The sequence below is a fragment of the Hetaerina americana genome, unplaced genomic scaffold (assembly GCF_022747635.1).
Source record: "Hetaerina americana unplaced genomic scaffold, ioHetAmer1.1.p SCAF_72, whole genome shotgun sequence".
NCBI classification, from domain to species: domain Eukaryota; kingdom Metazoa; phylum Arthropoda; class Insecta; order Odonata; family Calopterygidae; genus Hetaerina; species Hetaerina americana.
The window spans coordinates 680,389-708,219 of NW_027287339.1; the positions used below are offsets into that span (position 1 = coordinate 680,389).

General features: G+C 37.8%; 2 protein-coding genes across 2 annotated transcripts; both read right to left on the reverse strand.

Annotated features, from left to right (window-relative positions):
* Positions 1-68: 68 nt before the first annotated feature.
* Positions 69-17,393, reverse strand: LOC139697312 (uncharacterized). Its single transcript, XM_071595978.1, has 10 exons — positions 16,872-17,393; positions 16,033-16,467; positions 15,706-15,882; positions 14,184-14,334; positions 10,322-10,529; positions 8,402-8,585; positions 7,600-7,779; positions 5,325-5,495; positions 3,040-3,132; positions 69-1,045 (listed from the first exon to the last, which is right to left on the reverse strand). The coding sequence occupies exons 1-10, from the start codon at positions 17,296-17,298 to the stop codon at positions 522-524; spliced, it is 2,550 nt and encodes an 849-aa protein (XP_071452079.1). The 5' UTR covers positions 17,299-17,393; the 3' UTR covers positions 69-521.
* LOC139697308 (serine-rich adhesin for platelets-like) lies at positions 17,358-27,683 on the reverse strand. The gene is made up of 3 exons (XM_071595975.1): positions 27,619-27,683; positions 17,408-27,577; positions 17,358-17,364 (listed from the first exon to the last, which is right to left on the reverse strand). The coding sequence occupies exons 1-3, from the start codon at positions 27,681-27,683 to the stop codon at positions 17,358-17,360; spliced, it is 10,242 nt and encodes a 3,413-aa protein (XP_071452076.1).
* Positions 27,684-27,831: the final 148 nt, after the last annotated feature.

Genomic DNA, 27,831 nt, shown 5'->3' on the forward strand with positions numbered 1-27,831 from the left:
TTTTAAAAATTTATATCAATCAGGTACAATAAATATCTATTGTATAGAGCACAAACTTTGTGCGTGTATAGTACATAAGTTAAGCAAGATCCATTGAAAATTGCAAAATACCACAAAATAAGAAAACATTCTTCTTAAAAAAAAAACTATCAATAATGGCACAATAAATACTGGGTTGCTACCCAAAACTTCTTCTTACAGTGATATATCACATTATTCAGTGAATTATTATTGCCACATACCGGCAGACATTTATCATGCAATATTAATACGGATCCATTTCAAAATCAGAAATATCACCTAATGAAAGCTTAGCTTCTTAACCATAATATCCTGAAAAAATTACCAATTAATCACTGTACAGTAAGAAGTTTTTCACAGCCATAATTTTTCCATGAATTCAGCAAAAGTAACAAATTTCTGAAATCACAGGAATACTACTGATACCTGACAGTATTCTGTCTATACACGTACTTGTTTATTTCTTATAACACGTCTGCAGCCTCTGAGACACATCATTTCTAACCTTCTGAGGCTCGTGCATTGTTCAATTTCCTCCTCTTCCTCCTGTTTGATCGCTTAAAAGCTGTACCATCCCACTTTTTCACTTCGGAATTCACCCATTCCTCATTCTTTTCCTCCTTGACCCATACCTTGTACTTGAGACGATCCTTATTCGGGAGCCAACACTTACCACTTTCTACTTCACCCCCTGCCTTCTCTTCTTCAATCCCCTCAAAATAGTCCTCATCCTCACCTTCATTCCCTCCAGCTGAGATTTCATTGGAATCAAGCAGCTTAGAGCGTTCAAAGTACCCACCTTTCTTGCAACGATTCACCACTGGAGTTTTCCACGAGCGATACTTTACCCTGAAGAATTTTTGACATGATGGCCTTAGTATTAAACCCCGGATTGCATTTTTCACTTCCTCTGGAGGCTCACGCATGGGCCGCCAAATGTCAAGGGCACGGACAATGTGATACATATGGTACTTGGAGAGGCGAATCAGTGCCACAACCAGGGCTTCCTTAATGCTGGGATCATCTGTAAACCAAAGAATGGAAATAAACCACATGGTGCATGTGACGGATACATTAAACAGTCCAATTCCTTTCTTTAAGTATACACTCCAGCTGGTAATTGAAACTAGAAGGCCACAATAGACTTAACTTAAATTAGAAACCTTAAAGGTTTCTAATTTAAGTTAAAACTTGAGCTTTAATCACATTTGAGAACTTCATCACTGTAGTTTGGAAGTCTTCATACAGTGCAGCCCCATAAGTGGCAAGTCTACCCTCATTCATATTACTGTTAAGACAAAGAGAGAGTGATAAAACCAGTTTCCTTTACACCATGTGATCATGTGTATCAGGAAAACTATGACAGAAAATAGTATTTGATAATAAATGAGAAGAAAAAATTCCTAGCTCAAATATAAATAAATATTCACGGTAGTATCCCATAATAGTTTTCAGAGCGTAAGAGGATGAATTTTTTCCCAGTTTTTAATATTAAATTATTGCCGACCCTGGTGGTGGCGGGGTAACGTCCTCTTCTGCCATTCCAAGGGCCGCGGGTTCGATTCCCGCCTGGGTGGGTTTTCCTTCACCTAGGGCTTGGGTGTTTGTTAATGTGATCATTGTTAATAGTCCAATGTAAAGGCCAAAATGGGCTGTTTTCGGACTAATGCTGAATAAATAAATAAATAAAAAAAATTCCCTGTGACACCAGCTGAGTTATAATTGTTACTATGCCAAAATATTCTCTATTTTGAAATCGTACTTTGGCAACCTTTCATTAAAATAAACAGTAGGCCCAAAACACTTCTTAAGGTCAAAAGAACATCTTTGCTTAAGAGATGATCTAACATAAACAATCAAGCTAATAAATAATTCAACATCTCTTTACAATATTTAAATAGGTATTCATTTCATAGTATAAAAAAATTACTTTCAAATAATATCTAGTTTTTTTACAAAAATAAAGAGTAATGATAAAAATGTATTCCATTTTTTCACCAATCTGTTTCGTATAAGACTAAATTTATACATTCTGCTATTAAATTTATGGGTAGATTTTACCAAATCAGCATCAAGGATACCATCCAGCCAACTAGCCAATGGCCATTCCCTCCTCCACAACATCACACCAACATCAACAATAACACAGAAGGGTTGACATTAGGGCTCATTCTTTGAGTGGTATTGTTATACAGCAACAACAGTGTAAAATTTCAATTATATTCATTTTGGACATATTTTACACAAATACCAGTAACGTGAGAAACAGTACTGATCAAGTGAGAGATATTATTGAAGTTATCAAAAATTCCTGCTTTTCCTTGGAAATACAATTTCTATGCAATTCCTGCTGACCCTGCTGATCTTATTGCATTGAAATGAAAGGTATTAAATAACTAAAAATAAAAGTATAAATATCCTCTGAAAAAACAGAACTTGTTCCCAACAATACTCAACCTTACTTTTTTAATTACAATAAAAAAAATGCACATTATAAATTGAAAATTAAATTACTGGATAGTCCAACAAAATACAAATAAAAAATAACATTATTACAAATAACAACTTTAAAAATTACAAAATATTTAGTAGAAAATAATATTATATAACATGGTCTGTCTGCTGTACTATGCTTATGGATGATTGTATGTTCATACTCCAAGAACATCTTTATGACACTAACTACAGAAATGTAGAGTTCTGTCATAACTACAGACACATTTCACCCAAGATTAGTTTTTGATTAAATTTTAACCTTATTGATGTTACTACAAACACTATTTGAAGACCTAACTCTCATTTACTGCGGCTAACTGAAGAAGGAAAATCATATTCAGTATTACTTGAGTATTGATGATGACATCTGAACTCACCATTAGACACCAACTTAAAATTGACTTTACTTCCCACACCCTAACTACAACCAAATCTTCACAATTTCAAATAAAAAATGAAACATTAAACTTAAGCAACACTTTACCATGTCCAAGTACAGTCAAAAAAAGAAACTGAACTCACCACAAGGCTCCTTAATCAGGGTTCGAGACAGAGTCTCAATTATATTTTTCACAGGTCCACTGGTCTCAATGGGACACGAACGAGATGTAAGACCTAGAAAAAGCCAAAAAAGTATCAGTAACCACCACATATTAGACTTACAAACTTTGAAAGGTTATGTTAATAGCAAAATGGTAAACCCATTAAATGACATTATAAATGACAATATCTGAGATAACCAACTACATAGATCTTGGTTATGCGAAATAATTGTTTGTTTCAGCGTTATTTCACAAAGTAAAATGATAGCTAGGTACATTAAAGGTATATACAGAGGAAACTCCCTTAACAAGCACAGCGAATAATTAGCATCACGAGTGATGAGGAGAGGGGAATTCCCATATTCATTGCACGCCAACTATTGAAGTTTGTCTTTACACTCATTCTGCAGGTATCTTTGCGTCGCTAGTGATCACACATTTTTCCAAACTTGAGTTCAAACATATCATTAGCGATTTTTTGTGCAAAGTTTAATAGTATTTTGTGCATAGTTTTTAAATTGACCCCAAAGAAAAATTCACTAAAAGAAAACCATAACAGAATAACAATAAAAAAACAGCAGAAAATAAGGGATAAATCATTGAAAATCATGAACAAGGTGTGAGCGTGGCTGCTGTGGTGTGCGCAACTATTCTTCACAGAATCGATCATCAAGTCGACCTTGAACATTCAAAATTTAAAACTAGGTTCACATCCATTTTACATTTCATACATGTAAAACTAGAGAACAATAAGTTTAATATCTCACGCCACTAAAGTTGTTCTCAGGATCATCAACAAAAGGATAGAGAGTAGGGTAAATGATTGCTTAGGGGATGATCAGTTTGGGTTTAGGAAGGGGAGAGGTACACATGATGCCATTGTAGTAATGAGATCACTAATCGAGAGGAATATAGAGCACAATCAGGATGGAATTTCCTTTTTCGTAGCTTTTGAAAAAGCATTTGATAGAGTGACTTGGGAGAAACTAATGAATATATTGAATAAAATAGGCATAAATCGGAGGGAAAGGAGGCTAATTCGCAACCTGTAACATATCTCAGACTGCACAGGTGCGAGTGAGGAACGGGGAGTCGGGATGGGCAGTGTTAGGAAGAGGTGTAAGGCAGGGTTGCCCATTATCACTGTTGTTGTTCCACATATATGTGGAGGAAATGATTAAAGAGGCATGGGAAGAACTGGAGATAGGAATGAAAGTGGGTGGGGAATTCATAAAATCAGGTTTGCTGATGACCTAGCTGTGGTTTGTCAGTCAGCCAAGGGGTTGCAAGCATTGCTAAGTGAATTGGAAATTCAGTGCGACAGGTATGGGATGAGAATCAATATTAATAAAACAAAGGTTATGCGATTTTCCAGAAAGAAAAAGGCTAAGCTTAACATTAAAATAGGAGGGCAAAAACTAGAGCAAGTAGAACAGTTTACATATCTCGGTAGTGTTTCGGGCCAACACGGTCAAAGTAGTAGGGACGTAAGGAGAAGAATTGCACTAGGCAAAGAGGCTTTCACAAGTAGGAGGGAGTTGATGACAGGGACGCTGAGTAAGGATGTTAAGAAAAGACTCGTAAAAACGTTGATATGGAGCATAGCTATGTACGGCGCGGAAACGTGGTCATTGAAGCAGGAGGATAGACGTAGACTGGAGGCTTTTGAAATGTGGGTGTGGAGAAGAATGGAGAAGGTAAAATGGACAGAGAAGAAAACAAATGAGAAAGTACTTGGCATGGTGGGTGAAGCAGGGGGTTGGTTATGGCGAATTCCCATGGGGGCAGGAAAAATGGATGAAGGGCATATTAACTGGCAGTGGGATGTTGAAGAGTGTAAGAGGGGAGAATGTTAGGCAAATGAGGAAAGGGCAGGAACAGGATAGGGATGTTGGATGGGATGAAGGAGGAAGGAAGTACTCAGAGATGAAGAGGGACCTGATGTAGAGTAGGTTGCTGGATTGTGTTTTGTTAGGAGTCCCAAAATATAGTATTTATTTGGCTGTGTCTATCCAAAAACCTACCTTCACCCATAGATTACCTTATAAATAAAATAATAAATATATAAAACTACAGGAAATATGGGAGGGAAACATTCTCAGATTAATTAACAAAGTTCCAGATAACTTCCACATATCCAGGGGCATTTAGAAATTCCCACACTATCCTATCTTTTCATGGAACTTAAACACCCTCTGAATGGTTTCCCAAGAAAAAAACATTTTCAGAGGCAATAATACAATCAAATTCATCCGAGTATATTACCAATGAGGTTAACAGCCGTCACAGCTGAAGAGGTAAAAGGTCTATTTTGCTTCCAGTTCTCCATAAGAGACACCAGGCGGCCACAGAGCAGATTCTTATGGGTCCATTCCCAGCCCTGCCTCTTGGCCATTAGCACAGCTGCTGGCTCTAGGCCTTGTAAATTTCCACCACCTGTCAATAATAACATATGTTATTGCCCACTGCCCATACATATCATATAGGTATAGGAGTCATCAAATAAAAAAAAAGTAAAAAATACAGGTACGCTTTGACACTATGAACATGCTTGAAAAAGAATATATATATATATATATATATATATATATATATATATATATATATATATATATATATATATATATATATATATTTTATGCATTACAACAGATTGTCATTCAAAAATTCATTCAATGAATAAAAGCACTTAATCAGAAAGAGTTTCTTGAGTTTCCATTAGAAATTGCATAATTTATCACTCATTTTAAATGATGATAGTAGTTTGTTATTAACTCTTACACCAATTGCCATTGGGTTTTTGAACGAAATTGATTTATGGAAATTTGTGTGGATACTATGATGATTTCAAGTTGAATATGAGTGCATGTCACTATTTGCAAGAAAGAGACGGATATTATTTTCAATGAAGACAGACATGGCAAATATATACATAGATGGAATGGTATTTTTTATTAATAAGGACCTACATGGTGTGCTTGCTATAAGCAGCACCAAGTGCAAACCTAATAACTTTTTTGGAATGAACAAAACTTTGTGCAACATGCACACAGATGATCCCCAGAACATTATTCTATATAATGCCCCAAAGAAAAATTTACAATAATACAAGAGTATTAATACCTAGAGGCACTGTGTCATGCAGAAACTAAATAGTGTACATCGCAGTGTACAGTTTAGAACACAGATTATTAACATGAATACTATACCCTCCAGTTTGTTGAACATGTACACCTAAGAACATAATGTTTGATGCACAAATAATTCTTTCGTTGTTAAGACTTAAATTAATATCCTCCAGTAATATTGTCAGATTAAACGGAAGGACCAGTCTCCTTCTACAATTTAATTTAAGTCTGTTGTCACAACACCAGTTGCAGAGACTAAGACTTAGTGTGTTTTAGCCAGAAGCCTTTTGAATACTTTAGTCAGACATTATTAAGTTTGAATCATCAGCAAATATTATGGCATTAACAATTTGATTATTTTCATTTATTTATGGTACGTCATTAAAGAATTACAAAAATAAGATAGGTCCCAATATTGAGCCCGGCGGAACTCCCTTGTTATTAGGATAGGAACCTGGCATATATGATACAGATTTTGACGCTATTTGCACTATTTGTGATTTTTCAAATAAATAAAGGGTTTAGTCTATACCTCTGGCACCCACTCTATCAGCCTTACTCTAAATGAGGGTCTATTAAAACAGCAAAATTTACCAACAACAATTTGTAGGCTAATGCAATCAACATTCAGATGCATGTGAAAAAAATGAAGTTTTAGTTGATCTGCATAAAAAAATTACCAGTAGGTTGCAACAGTCAAGACTAAAATGCCATACCTACAGTCCAAAGGCCATTTATCAAAGATCACCCCATGCATAGATGCTTTCCTAGGATTTAAATTCTTTGGCTCAACATGATAATACATCTAACAGGGCTCAAGCAACAGGAACCATAAGTTACTAATGCAACATATTAAAAATTAAAGGGTGACTATTGTATTTTGCAGTGCTATATGATTTAGGGTATAAGGGCTTTAATTTGGGCAATGACATGTTGAAGGTACAAATGAAAAAATACTAATGCTGGTCATGAAAATAAACAGCCGACAACTGTCCAAGAAATCAACCACTTTCAAAAACTTCACCTAGATTTAAGAACTGTACCAGATTGTAGAAGGTTTCCAAGTAAACGTTCACGTTTATCACTCTACTAGCAAAACTGTGGTTTGATTGTACATAATTATACCATCAACTGAAATAGTTTGTCTTAAAATTAATTCTTTCACTCAATACCAATTCTTTTACAACATCACATTCTAAATTCATTTTCCACACTCATAACAAGTACTGAATGGTTGGCTGTCTTTTTAAGCTTAACACAGCAACTTTGAATTAGCAGAGACATTCCTCACTCACAGTCTGAGAACTTAACAAGGATCAACCAAATGAAAGGCTCACATCAATATATGCATAACTCATAGCACAAGAAGTATTTTACGTACAATGTTAAGAAAAATATTTATAATCATATACCTGACAAGTGCAGCATTAGTTTATCCAAAAACTGTTCAAAGGTTATCTTATGGAATTCAGCTTTGTACATATTATAGACTATCCTTTTTAAAGCTGAAATATTCTTCTGTACCACTGGATTTTTAGTAGCAGTAACATGAGAAATGGCCATGAAGACACTGGACTCAATGTAACTTGGTACTGAAAAGAAGCAAAAATTTACGTCAGGTGAAGAGATTACACACATGAAATCACATATTAAATTTTTGTTGACTGAAATGAACAGTCAAAGACAGCAAACCAAGCTCAAAGGCAAATTTTACCCATGAAAAATAGGAATAAGTATGTACTTGACTAAGCTTAAGGTGTTTCATCAATTTTCAGGAATTTTCCAAGCAGATCTTTTTTCTATCTCCTTTGAATACATGTTAATTCACAAATGGAGTTTAACCACCAATAATTAACAAGGACAGCACATGTAGTCAAGGAGAACAACACCAGGCTTGTCATTGGGATGAGAATCAATGATATTTGCATTTATATTTGCCAATTTGACCTTTATGGCTCTTTTCATACATTTCCCAAACGGACTTCAAAATACTTGTGGATGCACTATATTCATGGCTGCGCTACAATTGGCTTAATGCAGTAATGTAATTGCAACAGACAATGAGGAAAACAAGGTCAAATATAAAATGCGGAAAGTGACCAAAATGAAGTTAATTTTAACTTCTCAACTGGAAAGCCTGGTTCAACGGGAGAATTAAAACACAAAATCTAATTAAGTCACTGCAAGGGAGAAAATATTCTCTTCAGACATCACCTCGACTTGAATCTTGAACTGGTAAAACTTCATGCCACATGCAGATCACCACAGTAATCAGCTCCACTGCTTTGGTCGCAATGGAAAATAATGCATCGAAGCAGAAACAGCGAGCTCGCATAATATCATTTTTAGCCATACAAAATACAGTGTACATCCTTGCCAGTGTCTTCACCACTTCCACCTGGAATAAAAAATGAAATAAGTACTCAGTTTAGGACATTTTCCATCGTTTTATTTGTAGTCATTATGAACTACCAAACCCAAAGGATTTGAAGGTCCTTTCAGAGGAGCCTGTTATTTAATTGAAAATCCATGATATATTGAACTTAGTTTGTTTTCAGTTTGTACACCTCAATTAATTATTTAAAATAAGTATTTCAGGTCAAGGTGAGACATACATTAGTACATAATGGGCTACAATAATTATATTTATACAGGTATATTTTTATATAAAATATTGAAGGTGGATTTGAAAGTAAAATAATTTATTAGGTTTATTGATTGCTGGATTTTAAAATATGCACACATCGCTCTTGTGATGAATGAGGTAAGTCGTAAAATATTTGGTTACTCTCAATTTCAACGTCAATTGCAGAGTCAATTCAACAAGAGCTAATAAAATAAGACATTCCAAACATGTTAAGGTTGTAAAATATGAAAAACAAAATAATTTAGTTACACAATATTCCCACTAAGTACAACACAAGCAACAGACGAATGAAAGAATGGCAACTAGTTACTACTAATGGTATATCTATTGAAATGGTACATTTGATTCACCCTTTCCATTCATTAGTAATTTGCTGACCTTTTTTGTTTCCCAGCCAATACTGAGCAAGCCAATCAAAATAAAAGGTTGACTTTGTGGATGTTCAATATTTCAAGCCAAATTCATTATGGGGCATGACAATGTTCCCATTTCAGTCTTGCTAAGTGATCAGTGTTCATATTTAACATCCTTACAGCAAAAAATTCCTCATTTGATCTTTTTTCAACCCATTATGATAAATAAATAAGAGTCCAACTAAAAATGAACATACCATGAAAAGTGTAAACTTGAGGAACAGACACTGTGACTACCTTTTACCTGGCTCCTAACCTTCGACCTATCTGGCATGAGTGACCCTACCAGGAGCAATCATCATTGCTCCTGCCAGCACAGCTCAAGGGGTCATCGAAACGCACAAGCCCTTTACCACATCAAGGTGGTAGTCCATGGGATGGGGACTTTAAAATAACTGCCCACAACTCATTCAAGTTTGCTAAGAACCCTAGATATGCTGGTATGAAGTTATTGACAGCACTACCAAGAAAATTAAGGAAAACACGTAATTTTTTGCTTATTAGGTCTAAACTATATCAATTCCATTGTGATCATCAATGCATAATAGTTGATGAATTCATGCCCCTTTGTCTAGGTAAATGATTTTCTTCCTAAATAACTGTAGGAAAATACTATTGCTACTGCTTCCAACTCCTGTTTTTGATTTTTACCCTGTACACATACTTATCCACACTTGTTGCAAACTTGTCTTAGAGGAACCAATAAACATTATTATTATTATTTAAATCTGACTGGGACCCTCAGTTATGACAAGTATATAACAATGATTAAGAGTATTGCCAATGATTATCAATAGTTTATAGTTTGGGAAATTGCATACGGTGGTAAGGTGTGTGTATTCATCTAATGTGGGAATGTCCACATTTTATTTTAAACATCATCTAAGAAGGACTAGAGTCTTATTAATAGGGATACTGGAGAATCCACGTTTTGGGTTTAAAGAGGATATGACATCTGTGTCTTAAAATATTTGGTTTATAAACCATTGATTTATGGTCCATTGATGGTCACTGAGAAAGCCACCAATTATTCTTGGAGTTAAACACAAACATTGATGATAAAAGGAAACTTACATCAGGGCAGTGTCCAAGTCTAAACAGAATGAATGATATTCCATCAAGCATTACTTCAGAGAGGTCACTAAAGTTTGGGCAACGGTTTTCAAGAGCTAAAACCAAGGAGAGGACACGCATCTGCAAACAAGTCATGCGTGGAGCACCAGGGAGCATTGCTGGCTGGACGTCATCCTCATCTTCCTTTGACAGCATTCGTATCAAATACCTAAATACAATGGAGATACAATTTAGGATATTATGCAGATATATTGCCATTAGAATAAATCTACCAGTCTGAGGTAGGATTGTGAAATATCCAAGATAACTACCACACAGAGCCATTATCATTTAAGAACTAAACAATACTAACATTTCTTAAGTTTCACCTAAAGCAACACATTAAATACACTGGAAGCTTGCATTAATTATTATTATTATTATTCCCCCTTTGCCTAACATTCTCCCCTCTATTACAGTCTTCAACATCCCGCTGCCGGCCAATACCCCCTTCAGCCACTTTTCCTGCCTCCACAGGATTACTCCCAACAAACCCCTCTCTTCGTCCACCATACCAAGTACTTCCTCATTTGTTTTCTTCTCTGTCCATTTCACCTTTTCAATTCTCCTCCACACCCACATTTCAAAAGCCTCCAATCTACGCCTATCCTCCTGCTTTAATGACCACGTTTCTAAAGTAAACTAATTTTCCACTCGATAAACCAACCTTTCTTTCCATCCTCGAAGCTATCTTATATTTTCCTACCTCCAACCATTTTCACTTCCATAGAGGAAAGCCAAAAAAAAACATTAAAATGCAAGGGTAGTTTGAAAGTTTTCAACCTAACAAAAAAAATGAGACATTTTTCCTTCAATTTTATTTTTTTTCAACATAGTCTCCTTTTAAGGCGATACACTTTTTCCGAAGACACTACCACTTTTTTCACCCCTGCAAATAAAAGTTAATGCCTTTCTCTCATTTGCATAAGCAATGATGACTCTGTTTGATGAAAATTTCTGTCCTCCAAGCAAAACGTTAAGGTTATGGAACAGGAAAAGGTCAATGGGGCCAGATATGATAAGGTGAGTGATCAACTAATGCGAAGGTCAAATTGTGAATTTTAGCCACAGCAGCTGCCAAAGTGTGAGCAGGTGTGTTGCTCTGATGGAAATGCACTTTCTTCTTCTTCAAATGTGGTCATTCTTTTGCAATTTCTGACTTTAGCATTTTTTACTCATCCATATAGAAGTTGTCATCTTTCTCTGGGAAATAGGCATTTGCTTATGCAAAAAGCTAAATGAAAATCTCTCTCCTCCTAGCAAAATTTTAAGGTTAGGAAACACGACATGGAATACAGGTGTGGAAGATAATAGAGAAAGTGGATGGAAAAACACAAGTAGTAGTTTTGAGGGTTTGTAGGGTGCGTCGACAGCTATGGTCATTTTGCACCACGTCGAAACTTTAAAAAACCACAGTTAGGGTTTAATAAATAAATAGATAAATATTAAAAACAAATGACATTGACAAGAATAAAAATACCGCGGCTAAAGTTGCCTCATTAGGCCAGTTTCCTTTAAAAATAATAAAACCTTGCTTAAAGAGTTGGGGTCATCTCCTAATATTTGTTCCAAATCTCCCCTTACATGAAACTTTTCTCTGGCCCTTCGATATTTTTGGCACTGCGTAAGAATATGTTTCATTATAAGGGGCAGGTCGCACTCATTGCAGCGCGGTTGCACTTTTCCCTCCGTGAAGAGGTACGAGTGCGTGAGGGCAGAGTGCCCTATCCTCAAACGCGTAATCGTGACCTCTTCCCTCCGATTCTTTCTGATGGAAGAGGGCCATGCCGAAACAACCGGTTTTATCTCCCTAAGTTTATTATTTATTAGGGACCGCCAAGCTTCTTTCCACTGGTTTAGGGCATTATGCCGCAAGGCGGCCTTTATGTCCTCCACCGGTACCAAGGAATGATCAGACTCATTTTGGTCCAGGACTTCCTTCGCTGCTTTGCCGGCTTTTTCGTTGCCAGGTATTCCCACATGACCAGGAATCCACATAAAGGATACCCTGGTCCCCTTTCTCTGAAGGGATAAGAGGCTATGGTGGATCTCCTGAACTATTGGGTACAAATGAAGTACATGGTAGAAGAGAGATTGTTGGGAGACACTTAAAGGAGACAGGCAAAATGGATGAATAATCATCTTTCCTCAAAGAAATATTGAGAGATAATGGGATGTTGAAGGATTATTATCATTATCTTCAGATCTGTACACTTTGCAGTCCACTGTTTTGACTTTTTTCCACTCCAACAGGGCCTTTAAAATGTTCACTCCAATGTATTTTTGGTCCTATGTGAGCAAACATGGCACCCAATATACAGATAGTTTACGCATGTCCACTTCTTTAGTCAATATTAGACGAATGCATTCTTTCAATAGGCCCATAACCTCTGCTATCTCTCCAACCTCAATTAGAAGGTTGTCCAATACCATATAATGAACTTTGGAGATGTGAAGAAGGATGGAAAGGTGAAGTGGTCAAGAAGGAATACAAATGAGGAGGGACTGCTAGAAATAGTGGTGTAGAGGGGATATTTGACGGAAATCCTAAGGAAGTAAGAGAGGTGGGTGGGTGCAGAGCATTTTGATTGGCAAAACGGTTTATAATCTGTGATAGAGGAGAGAACAATAAGACAGGGGAGGTAGATCAGAAGAAAAGGATAGGCATGTTGGACAGAATGAAGGGAGGTACAATGCATGAGGAATTGAAGAAAAGTTTATTATAGTGTGAGGTGTTAGGGTGTCTCTCTTAATTGACAAAGCTAAGAAACGTATCAATGATTATTTTGTATTTATCCAAACCCTACCTTAAACAGTAGAATACCAAAAATAATAATAGTCTTCAACATCCCCTTACCGCTTTATTTTTCTATAATATGAGGGAAGATTCATCCATTTTTCCTGCCTCCTATGAATTTCTACCAACAACCTCTCTTCCTCTACCATGCAAGGACTTTGTTTTTCTTTCCATCCATTTTCTCATTTTCTCCATTTTCTTTTGTAACGACATTCCCTTTCTATCCCCTTTATTTTATCCTTGTTCTGAAACAACAACATATTAGATTCCAATACATCACTATTCACAGTAATGTTTTCTATACATTTTTACTCTCATTATCAACACCCTCACCTTTCTAAATGTTTATTTACCTAATCCTTCTCTTAAATCCCTAGCCAATAGGCCCCTTTATAACCAAAATAAATATTTCCTTAACAAGTGAGTGAAAGACCAGCTCTAATTTATGTCCTCTTACTTTGATACTTGATATCAATTTTATATTTCTTACAAATCTTACTCCCTTTAGCTTCTTATTACTGAGTTACATGCAATGCTTGCCATAATAATTTTACAGTGCACTCCACAATTATTGCAAACCCAAAGGCTGACGGCCAAAATAAAGCATGATGATCCACAAATCTGACTAAATCAGCTCTCCACCAATTTTCATTCCTACTCCATCATTTCCAGACCTCTCATCAATTTTGCTCATTGTACTCTTTTAAAGATCATATTAAAAGAAAAAACTTCACAGTGCCTGGCTCTATTGAAAACCTGGTCGGAGATCCAGCAGATTGTTGCTAATGATACATTTAACGAAGTCAGCCCAGCCAAAGAGCTTGAATATATTTAAAGAAAGTAAGCTGTATCCACTAAGAGTAATCAAATCAACAAGTGCAAGAAAACAATTTTTAACATTTAATGCAAAACACAATTTCCTAAAATGTAGGTAATGTATTCACAAATAAAAGTTTTTGCCTTAAGTTTCAACAATGTATGATTATATATTAATAATTATGAAGAACAAAATTAATTCTCACTTACTTGGCAACGTTTTTCGACTTAAAGCCATTGCTATCATCAGAAATGACAGCTATGATACCATTCAAAATACTATTTCCAAAGTGCTTTCCATTCAACCTGCCCAACTGAGCTTTCAAAATCTTCCTCAAATTTGCAGACAACCGACATGGTACTGAAAAAAGTGAAAAATTCATTAACTTTCCACAAATCACACTATATTAAATGATGGATACACATGAACAAAGTGACCTCAAAAAGGCACCAAGCATCAAATAAGACAAAACTTCTACTTCAGAACATGACCTAGAGTCTACGACACAATTTTAATTTTTCTGTGATGCCCCTGAGACAATATTTCACACATATCCTTGCTGAAAATATCAATTCTGAAGAAGTTGTTAACTAAAAACAACATTCACAGTTCAATTAAAGTTGAAGTTCACTGTTATAAAATTCTACTTGCCCCATAATTCATGTGAATTAACTTCCCACAAATATAACTCCATAAAACTAAGTACCAGAATCATTGCTCAACCTTAATTGCTTCAAAATTCAGTACAAAAGAGATCTCAAATGTATTATCCACACAATACTACGTCTGTCAACAAGTGAGATGGATATACATGGGAGTGGCTGCGATCATAACACGATCTGATGTCATAGCCATGAATATGTAAACAATGCAAAAGTGGTAAAAGCAAAACATTTAAAATATGACATGATAACCATTGAAAATAGGGCAAACAGATATGGTATGTAATAAATGAAGATGAATTAAAGTAGTTCCTCAGTGAAGTGATTTCATGAGAGCAACTGTGGTCATCATTCCCACAAATTAACAGATGGAACACTTACATATTCTTATTTTTCAATTTTGAAACAATGAACAATCAAGCACTTAAAGCCATGTATTATTAAGTTACTTGTACACTTTTATAATTGGGGTTTCAATGACATTAATAATAATTTATTTCATGAGTTTTAGCTGTGATATTGGAGCTGGGGGCCCTCTCTCAATCAGACAACAACTTGGAAATCATCTATTCTACATATTTCAACTTGTTCATAATGTTAAGAAGGCACACACTATATATCCACTTGAGTTTTGACAGGTATTTATTGACACACTTCAGTTGCAGGTGAAGAAAACTACCCGAAATTTAAATTACCAGAAGACCATTACACATCTTATGCAATGCGTATTTCAATATGACTGCTAATGTGGAAGTTGAAGGGGTGAACATTTTTCCTGATTCAATGAACAAGTTCCATTATACATCTTGCATTTTTAATGAAATTTATATGTGCCCACGTAACTTTGAATTTCCAATTTTCCTAGGACACCTTATTCAAGCACTTTAGAAAAACAGTCTGATTAGAGACAATAAAAATTTTAAAAATTGAAATAAAATATCAGACTATAAAATATAAATGGAAAAAATACATGTACCAGAGTAAATAAAATTATATTAATTGATATCAAGTTTTTGGACTAAAGAAAGACTGCATGCGTTTCCATTTTTTACGATCAAAACATAATTACCATTTTTACTCTTCTCCTTTCCGGCATTTTCCAATTGAACCTGTTTCAGCATTTTATTGAAGTAGTCTTTACTGTTTCTCCAATCATTGGAAATACCTTCCAATACTGATATTAGTGTTGATGGTGAAACCTTTCCAGAATCTGGTGGACAACTCTGACTTTGTTTAGGGGCAGCATCTGTTTGCGATGGAAAATAAACACCAAGGTCATTAACATTTGCCTCATATCCCACTTACGCGGAAGCCTCAGATCCGATCAAAGGACCAAGTCCTTGTGATAGGGAAGCATTCTATTTGGAACATTGTTTAGAACATTTACTTTACCTACCTTTGTCACCCTGGTGATCAACCACCTTCATGTAAGCTTCTCTGTCATTCACATCTGCAACATCCATTGATTCTTCCATGGCCACACCCAGTGTTGTGCTAATGTCTTTGGTAATGGGTAATTCATTAATTTCACGTGGCTTCTCGGCAGTAATTACCTTCTTCAAATCATGCTTAATGCTAAGCTCTTGAGCTGTATCAATGTCAACAGATTTAATATCTTCTTCACTTGGACTCTCACTAGAGGAATCAGGAAAAATTATCAAAGAATCCACCAGGACATCATCTGATAGAGGAGACAGAGGCGGAGCTTCCATTTCCTCCAAGAGATTCTCCTGGACCACTCCAGCCAATAAACTGTCATTCATCTTCTCCTTCTGGGAAGTCATTTTCAATATTGTCTCCGTGGGTTTTTTCAGAAAGTCTGGTTTATATCCTGAAATTAATGAAGGCCACTTAGTGCTATTCCTACTTTGATCAGTATAATTTACAATGCAACAATTTCAGAGCGTAAAAATCATTCGCCATGCACATGCACATTAGCGGATGACTCCGTTAAAAGTTACTGTTGCGGCATCTCCCGCAGTTTCTTTGGAATTAGTATAATTTACAAATAAAAAGTAATGTAACTAAGGAATGACATGAATTGATCAAGGAAGGGATACCTTCCTGAGTAAATTCATAGGTGGTTGCAAGGTATAATCAAATAAATTTAACATATCCATGTGTACTAATTACATTGCATCAATGCTAAGCATCTCCTTTGCAAGTACAATAAAGAAAGCATGCTTTAGTTGCACCTTTGTAAAGAAATAGCATCTCTAACATTAGGTTACATACCATCAAGAGCTTTCCTTTTAGGTGATTTTGATGGATCCATTCCCACATCAACTGCAGTCACTGAATCGAAAGCATCTCCCTTGGGCAGCTCTTCCTCTTCAATATTGTCAGGTTGAAATGACTCACCAACATTGTCAGTGGGCAAATGTCTTTTTTTCGGGAACGGCCTTAACTCTTGTATTTTTTTCCTTGGACTCCTACGGATCTTCCTTTTATCACTACCACAACTTTTCTGCTGGTCACTCTCGCCTCCACTAAGAGGTCTTTTTTGTCTACAGCTACCACCTCTTGTTTTGGTTAAGCTAGACTTACAATGTTCAGCAGTCGGAGTTGTAGAGAGGGATTTTGGAATGCGACAAATGCGTTTCTTCGTGGATTGGTTATAATTCTGCTCTGCAACGGGAAGAGTTCCTTTTACATCACTCATTCGACTAGCATTTGCATTTGAGACATTTTCAGTTTGAGGAAAACTATTGTCAATTTTGGTTAATCCCTTAGGGATATGAGCGGTGCGCTTTTTTGTAGGTGGCACATACTCTTGATCATAGCTCAAAACTGTATTATTTTCATTTTTCACCAAACTCATACTTGATAAGGAGCTATTCACAGGCACCTGAGTCTTCAATACCCTCACTGGTGCAACCAGTTTGGGAGCTGTAGCAATACGCTTCTTAAAAGGGGGTTTGTATCCAACCTCTTCATTAAGAATTTCTTCCTTCATATCCTTTGGAGTAGCAACCTTCCCTTCAGCAGATAGGTTATCTTTCAGTATTTTAGGAGTTAAGCTGTTCAAACATTCAGTTGCTTGAGGAATATTAGCAATTCTTTTCTTCAAAGGTAAGCTGAATAATTGGTCAGTTGAGAGATTGGTTGAGTCTTCATCATTATTTTTGTTGGCATGCATTCTAGGTTTTCTACTATTCATTGTGGTATTGTTGAGATTCACAATCATTCCCGTAACTCCAGCATTGTGCTTTTCCTTCTTCCCCTCTCCTTCACTGGATCCAACTTTGTCTTCACTCCCTTTTCCCATTACAAAGGAAGATCTGTCCTTGGTCAACTTGGGTGATGCTTCCGATGCATGAGCAACATACACCACCAGCTCATTGCACCTGCCCCCTTCCAAGCTCTTGGTTTCTCCCTCACTATCACTCTCAGATGAACGTACAAATTCTGGACTGGATTTAGCTTTAGATTTGGTTTTTCTTGCCTTAGGATGCAATTTGGAAATGGAAACACTTTCCCTCACAGATCTGAGTTGACCTTTTTCTGTAGAGGGCTTGCTTTCATCTTTATTACATCTCCAGTTTGAACGCAATTTTAAGGAGCTTTTCTTGGCAGAGGAAGTACCACATTCCGCAGCAGTGGTTAAGACTTTGGGTAAGTTGGTAACACATTCATCTGTAGATCCATTCTGTTCTGTTCTATCATGCACTATGTCCTCTTTTCCACCACACTTCTTGTTTAATCTACCAGGTGATGGAGGAACCCTTTCATTTTTAGTACCTTTACTTTTCCTACCCGTAGATGCTGATGCACACACTCCTGGGGCATTGACAGCATTCACTAGAGACCCTTCCCCAGTTTCCTCTAGGAGAAATGTAGTTTCTGCCATGCCACCCTCTCCAATAAAAGTTGCATCATCACATCTTACTGAACCAATGAACGACTGCTTCCTATTCTTCCTTCGACCAGGAGATGTGGCAGGAGGGATTTGAGTTGTGCTTTCAGTATCTTTAGTTGCATTTTCAGTATATACTGTCTCTCCTTTCTTGGTTGACAGAGAAAATGTTTCCTCTTCTTCAGGAAATGATGTGACAGAATTAGCACCCAAACCATTGTCAGTTTGCACACCACAAAATTTACCTGGGATATTCAAGTCTTCCGCCTCTACATTTTTGGGTGCCTCTAGGATTGGTGACTGACTCTTCAAGGTTTTCGACTTCCTAGATGCATAAGTTTTGGGTGAGTAGTTAGCAATTCTTGACAATCCTTGACATAGAGGTGGAGCAGATGCTATCGGTACATGGCTATTCTTATTATGCCCTCCCTTGACAGATGGCATGGGCACATCGACATCTGATTTTGAATTGTAGTCAAATATGGCAACTTTTGTCACCGCTGAATTTAGATTACTGTTACTACTTGAAGGACCAGCACTAGACCCATTTATTGAACTTTGGAGTCCATCATCAGGTTTACCTTCCTCATCAGTGTTCTCTGCAACAGCTCTACTACAAGATGGGTTTGGTGGAAGGTCAGCCTTCCTCCTTGGTGACTGGCTAATAACACCATCTGGAGTTCTCACAGAATCAACTGAACCATTTGGTGAAAGTGATCCAAAGATGGCATTGCACTTTGATGCAAATGATTTCCTTTTCTTCCCACCAAGTTTGATTCTCTTGCCAGGTGGTGGCTGCTCCTCATTTCCCTCTCTCCTTTCTACACCCCCATCCTCAGATTCTGATGAGTAAGCAATCTTTGTCCGCCTTTTCTTTCGCCGCCTCGAAATTGGAACTGGATCTACCACTGGCTCAGAATCAAGCGAGGCATCACTTAAATCAGTCCCAAACAAAGATTTTTCCGATGCTTCCTTTGCAATGGCCCTCTTAGCAAAAGAAACTGAGCCACTGGAGGAGATAGACTCCTCCGTTTTGTTGTCCAAGCATTCATCAGATACTTCGTTCATGCTCCGCGCCTCTGTACAGCCAATATTGCTCTTTTTCTTGGATTTTGTAGGTGAGGAAGAGCTGTCCCCAATCCTCTTTTCACCAGAGAAATCTTTTGTTGATTCATCCTTTGATCCTACTGAAAAGGATTTTATCCCATTCCTTTCCTTTTCCATGGAAATTGAAGTACTGCCTTGCATTGATTCAGAACTGGAGTTATGAGTTGACACATCCATCAAATTTACATCAATTGCTGTGCAATTATTACTTTTAGTTTTTATGGGCAATTTATTTAAACACTTTTCCTCGGACATAGATTCTGTCTCCTCTATGACTTCAGAACCTAGGAATGACTGGAGTCCACCAGCTAGTTCAATCAGAGCATCAAGATTTTCAGCCATTAGGCATTTCTCAATATGCATGGCATCAGAAGCTCTCTCATTTAATGCAGCCTCTGGAAATTCATTTGTATCCACCTCAGAAGAAACAACTAAGGCAGAACTAGAATTAGCTTGCCTGGGCATGGTAACATAAGTTGATTCATTTGAAAATAAAGTTTGGAGAACATTTGCACCAGTTTTCAATTCAAAAAAACTATTTGCCATCAATTCTTTCTGTGTCTTGTCTTCACATATCTGCCCAATTTTATTTATACTTTCAGAGGCAAAAAGATCCATCAAACCTTTTTCTTCGGCTTGTTTGATTGGGATAGTGGATAAGTCAGATGATAAATCAATCTGCAATAAATTGCTGTCGTCAGAATCAAATATTACACTCTCAGTGGAACTACCAGTTTTTAAACCAATGTCAGCCATTGAATCTCCTGGAATAATGGTCATGATTATGTCATCAATTACTTCATCACCTCCCATGTCACCATCACTGTTTTGCTCCATGTTCTTTCCTTCCACTAACTTTCCCCCATTGTCTTCATTCCTGGAAACTGCTTCAGCAATTTCCAAATCATGAGTCAATGAATCCTTATCCTTCTTCCCAGTCACTACTCCAACATTGAGTTTTTCGAAACAAGGACTCATTACAGAGTTTTTACAAGTACCGCTTTCTGCCTCATCTTTTGCCTTCAATCTGGATTCATCAGAATCTCTTTCACCTTGATCAGCTGATTGTACAATGCTCCTGTTGTTTTCATCGTTGTCCCTCAACCCCCTTGGCCTGACTCCTTCTGTTTGACTTGTCAAATTAGATAGATTGTTATTTTTCAACTTTTTAGGATCCTCCTGCACTAAAATATTGGAAATTAAAGTAGCACTTGCTCCAAATTGTTTCATGTCCCCACTGGACTTATCAAAGCCACTCGAACCATGGTCTATTACACAGTCTTCACTCAATACCCTTGGTTGAATTTTTCCTGAGATATTCACACCACCACCTAGGCCAATGTTGCAGGCCCTAGTTAGATCTGCCCCCTTAGAATTAAAAGAAGGCAGAGAGCTGATGGAAACTTGTTTCAATGCATCTCGTTCAATAAAACTGTTTAATTTCTGTTTATTTTCAACAAAGTCATTCCCGGTTGGAACCAGCTTAGTAGCAAACACATTATGTCTCTCAAAAGAAGGAGTTGTTCCACTTTCTTCAAGAAGAATTTCTTCCTTCTTATTATTCTCTGCAACAACCTTCCCATCAGATGAGTAACCTTTAAGTATAGTGGGAGTCGGGCTGCTCAAACACTCCGTCGCTTGAGAAATATTACCAATTCCTTTCTTCAAAGGAAATCTGAATAATTGGTCAGTTGAGAGATTGGTTGAGTCTTCATCATTATTTTTGTTGGCATGCATTCTAGGTTTTCTACTATTCATTGTGGTATTGTTGAGATTCACAATCATTCCCGTAACTCCAGCATTGTGCTTTTCCTTCTTCCCCTCTCCTTCACTGGATCCAACTTTGTCTTCACTCCCTTTTCCCATTACAAAGGAAGATCTGTCCTTGGTCAACTTGGGTGATGCTTCCGATGCATGAGCAACATACACCACCAGCTCATTGCACCTGCCCCCTTCCAAGCTCTTGGTTTCTCCCTCACTATCACTCTCAGATGAATGTACAAATTCTGGACTGGATTTAGCTTTAGATTTGGTGTTTCTTGCCTTAGGATGCAATTTGGAAATGGAAACACTTTCCCGCACAGATCTGAGTTGACCTTCTTCTATAGAGGGCTTGCTTTCATCTTTATTACACCTCCAGTTTGAATGCAATTTTAAGGAGCTTTTCTTGGCAGAGGAAGTACCACATTCCACAACAGTGGTTAAGACTTTGGGAAAGTTGGCAACACATTCATCTGAAGATCCATTCTGTTCTGTTCTATCACGCACTATGTCCTCTTTTCCACCACACTTCTTGTTTAATCTACCAGGTGATGGAGGAACCCTTTCATTTTTAGTACCTTTACTTTTCCTACCCGTAGATGCTGATGCACACACTCCTGGGGCATTGACAGCATTCACTAGAGACCCTTCCCCAGTTTCCTCTAGGAGAAATGTAGTTTCTTCCATGCCACCCTCTCCAATAAAAGTTGCATCATCACATCTTACTGAACCAATGAACGACTGCTTCCCATTCTTCTTTCCACCAGAAGGAGATGTGGCAGGAGGGATTTTAGATGTGCTCTCAGTATCTTTGATTACATTTTCAGTTGACTCTATCTCTCCTTTCTTGGTTGACATAGAAAATGTTTCCTCTTCTTCAGGAAATGATGTGACAGAATTAGCACCCAATCCATTGTCAGTTTGCACACCACAAAATTTACCTGGGATATTCAAGTCTTTTGCCTCTACATTTTTGGGTGCCTCTAGGATTGGTGACTGATTCTTCAAGGTTTTCGACTTCCTAGATGCATAAGTTTTGGGTGAGTAGTTAGCAATTCTTGACAATCCTTTACATAGAGGTGGAGCAGATGCTATCGGTAGATGGCTATTCTTATTATGCCCTCCCTTGACAGATGGCATGGGCACATCAACATCAGATTTTGAATTGTCATCGAATATGGCATCTTCTGTCACTGTTGTATTTAGATTACTCTTTCTACTTGAAGGACCAGCACTAGACCCATTTATTGAACTTTGGAGTCCATCATCAGGTTCACCTTCCTCATCAGTGTTCTCTGCAACAGCTCTACCACAAGATGGGTTTGGTGGAAGGTCAGCCTTCCTCCTTGGTGACTGGCTAATAACACCATCTGGAGTTCTCACAGAATCAACTGAACCATTTGGTGGAAGTAATCCAAAGGAGGCATTGCTCTTAGATGCAAATGATTTCCTTTTCTTCCCACCAAGTTTGATTCTCTTGCCAGGTGGTGACTGCTCCTCATTTTCCTTCTTCCTTTCTTCACATCCATCCTCAGATTCTGATGAGTAAGCAATCTTTGTCCACCTTTTCTTTCGCCGCCTCGAAATTGGAACTGGATCTACCACTGGCTCAGAATCAAGCGAGGCATCACTTAAATCAGTCCCAAACAAAGATTTTTCCGATGCTTCCTTTGCAATTGCCCTCTTAGCAAAAGAAACTGAGCCACTGGAGGAGATAGACTCCTCCGTTTTGTTGTCCAAGCATTCATCAGATACTTCATTCATGCTCCGCTCCTCTGTACAGTCAATATTGCTCTTTTTCTTGGATTTTGTAGGTGAGGAAGAGTTGTCCCCAATCCTCTTTTCACCAGAGAAATCTTTTGTTGATTCATCCTTTGATCCTACTGAAAAGGATTTTATCCCATTCCTTTCCTTTTCCATGGAAATTGAAGTACTGCCTTGCATTGATTCAGAACTGGAGGTAGATTCTTTGGATTTATGAGTTGACACATCCATCAAATTTACATCAATTGCTGTGCAATTATTACTTTTAGTTTTTATGGGCAATTTATTTAAACTCTTTTCTTGAGAAATGGTTTCTGATGTTTCTATGGCTTCAGTACCTCTGAATGTCTGGAGTCTACCAGCCAGTTCACTCATACCATCAAAATTTTCAGCCATTAGGCATTTATCTATGGGCATGGCATCAGAAGCTCTCGCAGCCTCCGGAATCTCATTTGTAGCCACTACAGTAATACCAAGTGATGCAGGTTTAGAATTAGCTTGCATGGACATGTTTACACATGTCGATTTTTCTGAAAATAAATTTTGGAAAACATTTGAACCAGTTTTCAATTTAAACGAACTATTTGCCTTCAATTCTTTCTGTGTCTTTTCTTCACTAATATGCCCAACTTTATTTACCCTTTCAGGGGCAAAAACATCCATCAAACCTTTTTCTTCTCCTTCTTTGGCAGGTAAGTTCAATGGTAATCTATTCTGCAATAAATTGCTTTCATCAGCATCAAAAATTACACTCCCACTGGAACTATGAGGTTTTAAACCTGTGTCAGCAGTGGAACCTCCTGGATTAATGGTCACGATTACGTCATCAATTCCTTCATCACCTGCCATGTCACCATCACTGTTTTGCTCCATGTTCTTTCCTTCCACTAACTTTCCCCCATTGTCTTCATTCCTGGAAACTGCTTCAGCAATTTCCAGATCATGAGTCAATGAATCCTCATCCTTCTTCCCAGTCACTACTCCAACATTGGGTTTTTCGGAACAAGGACTCATTACAGAGTTTTTACAAGTACCACTCCCTGCCTTATCTTTCACCTTCAACCTGGATTCATTAGAATCTCTTTCATCTTGATTAGCTGATTGAACAATGTTTCTGTAGTTTTCATCTTTGTCCCCCAACCCTCTTGGCCTGATTCCTTCTGTTTGACTCGTCAAATTAGATAAATTGTCATTTTTCAGCTTTTTAGGATCCTCCTGCATTAAAATATTAGAAGCTACAGTATCACTCGCTGCCAATTGTTTTAAGTCACCAATGGACTTATCAATGCCATTCGAAGCCAAATCTCCTTCACATTGTGCGTCCAAATCTCTTTGTTTTATTTCTCCTGAGTTATTCTGATCACCACCTAGACCTTCTGAAGATCCTGCTCTACCTGGTCTGAGAGCACTAAATTCTTTTTCATGACAAATTTGAACATTTGGTTCAGATTTTTTTGTCTCATGAATTGAAGCATTTTTAGGGCCATGAACTTTTGACATAAAAACATTCGAAATAACATCTGAACTTACGGCAACATTTACTTGGTCACATACAGAAATCATGGACTCACAGCTACTTTCCTGGTCATCACCTAATGTGCTGCTGCCATCTTTGCTTGAACTTTCACAATTTTCCTCATAACCGAGACCTGGAGCACAGATTTGCGAATTATCTTTGAAAGCATCCTCATTCAAATGCCCACACTCAGCAACACAATCAGATAGGCTCGAGGAATTATTGTCACCTTCAGGAATGAAATTTACTTTTCTTCTTCGGTGGCCCATGTTGATCGACAACCTTTTAGGATTCAAATACAAATCAGTGAAATTGAGAGGAGCAAAAGTCCCTCTTTTGTAGAATTTAACCTCCAATGGCACCAATGCCTTGGGCTGTTTAGCAGCATTCTTTTCTTTGAGGAGCTCATACAACTCATGGAAGTCACCATGGCCAAAACTAATCAAAGGGAATTTAGGAACCAAGTAGGGCTCTGGATAGAATTCTGATGCAAAGCAGCCACTAATCCTAAACTTCACACCAGGAAATCGAAACAGATTCAGTTTTCCAAAGAGTAATGGAACTGTTTGCCTACATTTCATTTCTTTACTTGGAGCATTTCCACCAATAACAGAAATGTCCTTTCCATGTTGTGCCACCCCCACTAAATTCCTCCTTTTTTCTGGTGCAGAGGTTAGTAACTTAGCAGAAGAGGAGCCACCAAGTGAATACTTTGCAGGGTGGTCTTTAATTGGTGGTAGAGAGTTCTTGACATTGGAATCATCCATGCTAAAGGTCCTTTCTGAAAACGTCTCAAAATCTTTTAAATGTTTTTTCTCAACACTTTCCTTACCACTATTTTCAGCTTGAATAACATGGCTTTGGCAACTACTCGGAATTAGTACAGAACTTTCCGCTCTCTTCTCTTTTTCCACTTGAATCAATTGTGAGCCATCAGCCACAGGAAGAGCATGGTTCTCCTCTGACAGACAGGTATTGGAACTGAGTTTTTGATCAGGCTCTGCAGACAGTTTCACCATAGGTTGCTGGATTTTCGGTGGGTCAACCCCTTTACTGGAGACCAGTTTGGTGAGCTTTTCATCTACAGGGTGGCTAAGATTTTTGGCCTGCACATGAATATGTTGATCGTCAAGGGATAGCTGCTCCTTGTTATAAATTTCATTACTAGTGCACTTCTTTGGATACTCAGTTCCAGTCAATTTATTCAAATCATGAGACTTTTGCAAGGGCTCATTTCCCATTTGTCTCTTGGCAATAGGACTGGAGTAATCACCACCCAACGTAGAAGACTCTGCACTTTCTGAAATACTCATAGAGGGAATACAATCCTTTAACATTGGTACTGCACTTACATTTGTTTTAGCATCCCTCCTGAATTCACAAGCCTCTTTCTTGTCGGCATCATCCTGCTCCAAAATATTTGTAAACTCTACCATGTCACCTTCACACTTATCAAGAACAGAAAGTGCATCAGAATATTCACCACTGCTCCCATCACTGGACAACGAGAAAGAAGAATTAGATGGACTCAGTATGCCTCCACTATGTGGTAATCCTTCACTGCAATCAATACTATCCACTAGCGTGACATCACTTTCAATTTCTGATTCTTCACTCTCTTGATCTTCCTGAGAATGACATGAATTCACATTCACCTCCTCAGGGCCTGCCACTGAACTGGAATCATCATTAGTGCTCGAGCTGGAAAGTGATTCTGGAATCGAAAGTTCACAGTCTTCAGCGCTAGTAGTTTCTAATGAATCCATGGAGGAGAGGCAATTTTCAATACATGGCAAACTACCCACATCTTCTGCACCAGTGGTGGAGTCATTGGTTACAATCTGTGCAGACTTCTCGTCAATGGCACTCCCCAATACCTGACAACTTTCACTTCTTAGGTCATTGTATACCTGGATTTGGCTTAATTGTTCATCAGAATGAGCTGGGCTAACACTTTCTTCCATGATGCATGGAATGTCACCTTTTGGTTCATACTTGTTCTGAATATTTCTTGGTTGATTATCTTTATCCGGCTCAGTTATGACACCACTGCCAGCTTCATTTGATTCTGGCTTTTGACTCCTTTCAGAATATTCTTGACTGCCAACAGCTACCTCATTAGTGTTTTTGTCTGCAACTTTCAATTGTTCAGATCTTACAGTCCGTTCCAAAGCCAGATTCACATGCACCATTGAATCACAGGAGTCTGAATTATCAGAGTAGTCAACTAACTTTCTGGTACTCCTAAGATCCCTTATTCCTTTTTTTGCTTCAGAGATTGTTGTGTCTTTTCCAGAGCTGCTATCAATAGGACATTCACCACTCACTTCTGTAGGAACTTGAGCACTATTATTTACAACAGAAGGATCGGTACATTCTACTCCAGGTGCTTTTTTCCTTGGCCTTAAACTAAAGCGCCTTGGACATTCCTCATTAAGAGGAGTCGGAATAGTATGAGGAGATGCTTTGCTTGTGACCATGTTATCCTGCCCATCTTTTCCAGAACATTCCTTTTCCTTGGCTTCACCCTCTTCTTTTTGCCTTTTTTTCCGGGGCCTCCCTCTCCCTTTTCTTACATCCTTGTTTCCATTAGATTCTTCTTCCAGACTTATCTCCATAGACTTTCCCCTTTGGCATTCCACAGATTTCTCTCCAAGAATACTGCTGCTTCCTTCTTCCACTATTGCACCAGAAGATTTTAATGAACTTGACACCTTCTCAAGGCCTGCATTAGATCCAATTGAAATCTCTGGTGATAAATCACCAGACACTTCACTTGACTTCCTTATATTCTCTTTTTGAGAGAGCTCAAGATCACCACCGGTTTCACGATTACTTGCACCAACGTCATTGAGGTTACCTGCAGCTATTTTTTTGGTGGCTCCATCGTCATCTTTTATTTCACATTCACCATGGTGTCCAGGAGGTGACACACCACTGGAACTTTTACTATCTGGGCGATCAGCTGCAACATTTACATCTGCTTGACCACCTTTGGCTGATGTGTCTTTAATGTTCTTTGTTCCCTTCCCAAAAGTACCATACAATACGATATCCTTCGGAGCTTGAGATGATGAATTACCTCCAGCACAAGACGGTGCTGGAACTACAGTCACCCTTTTGTCTGCAGTATGACTGACTGACTTAGATATTGCCACATCTTCCACCAACTTTTCTGATGATTTCTTAGC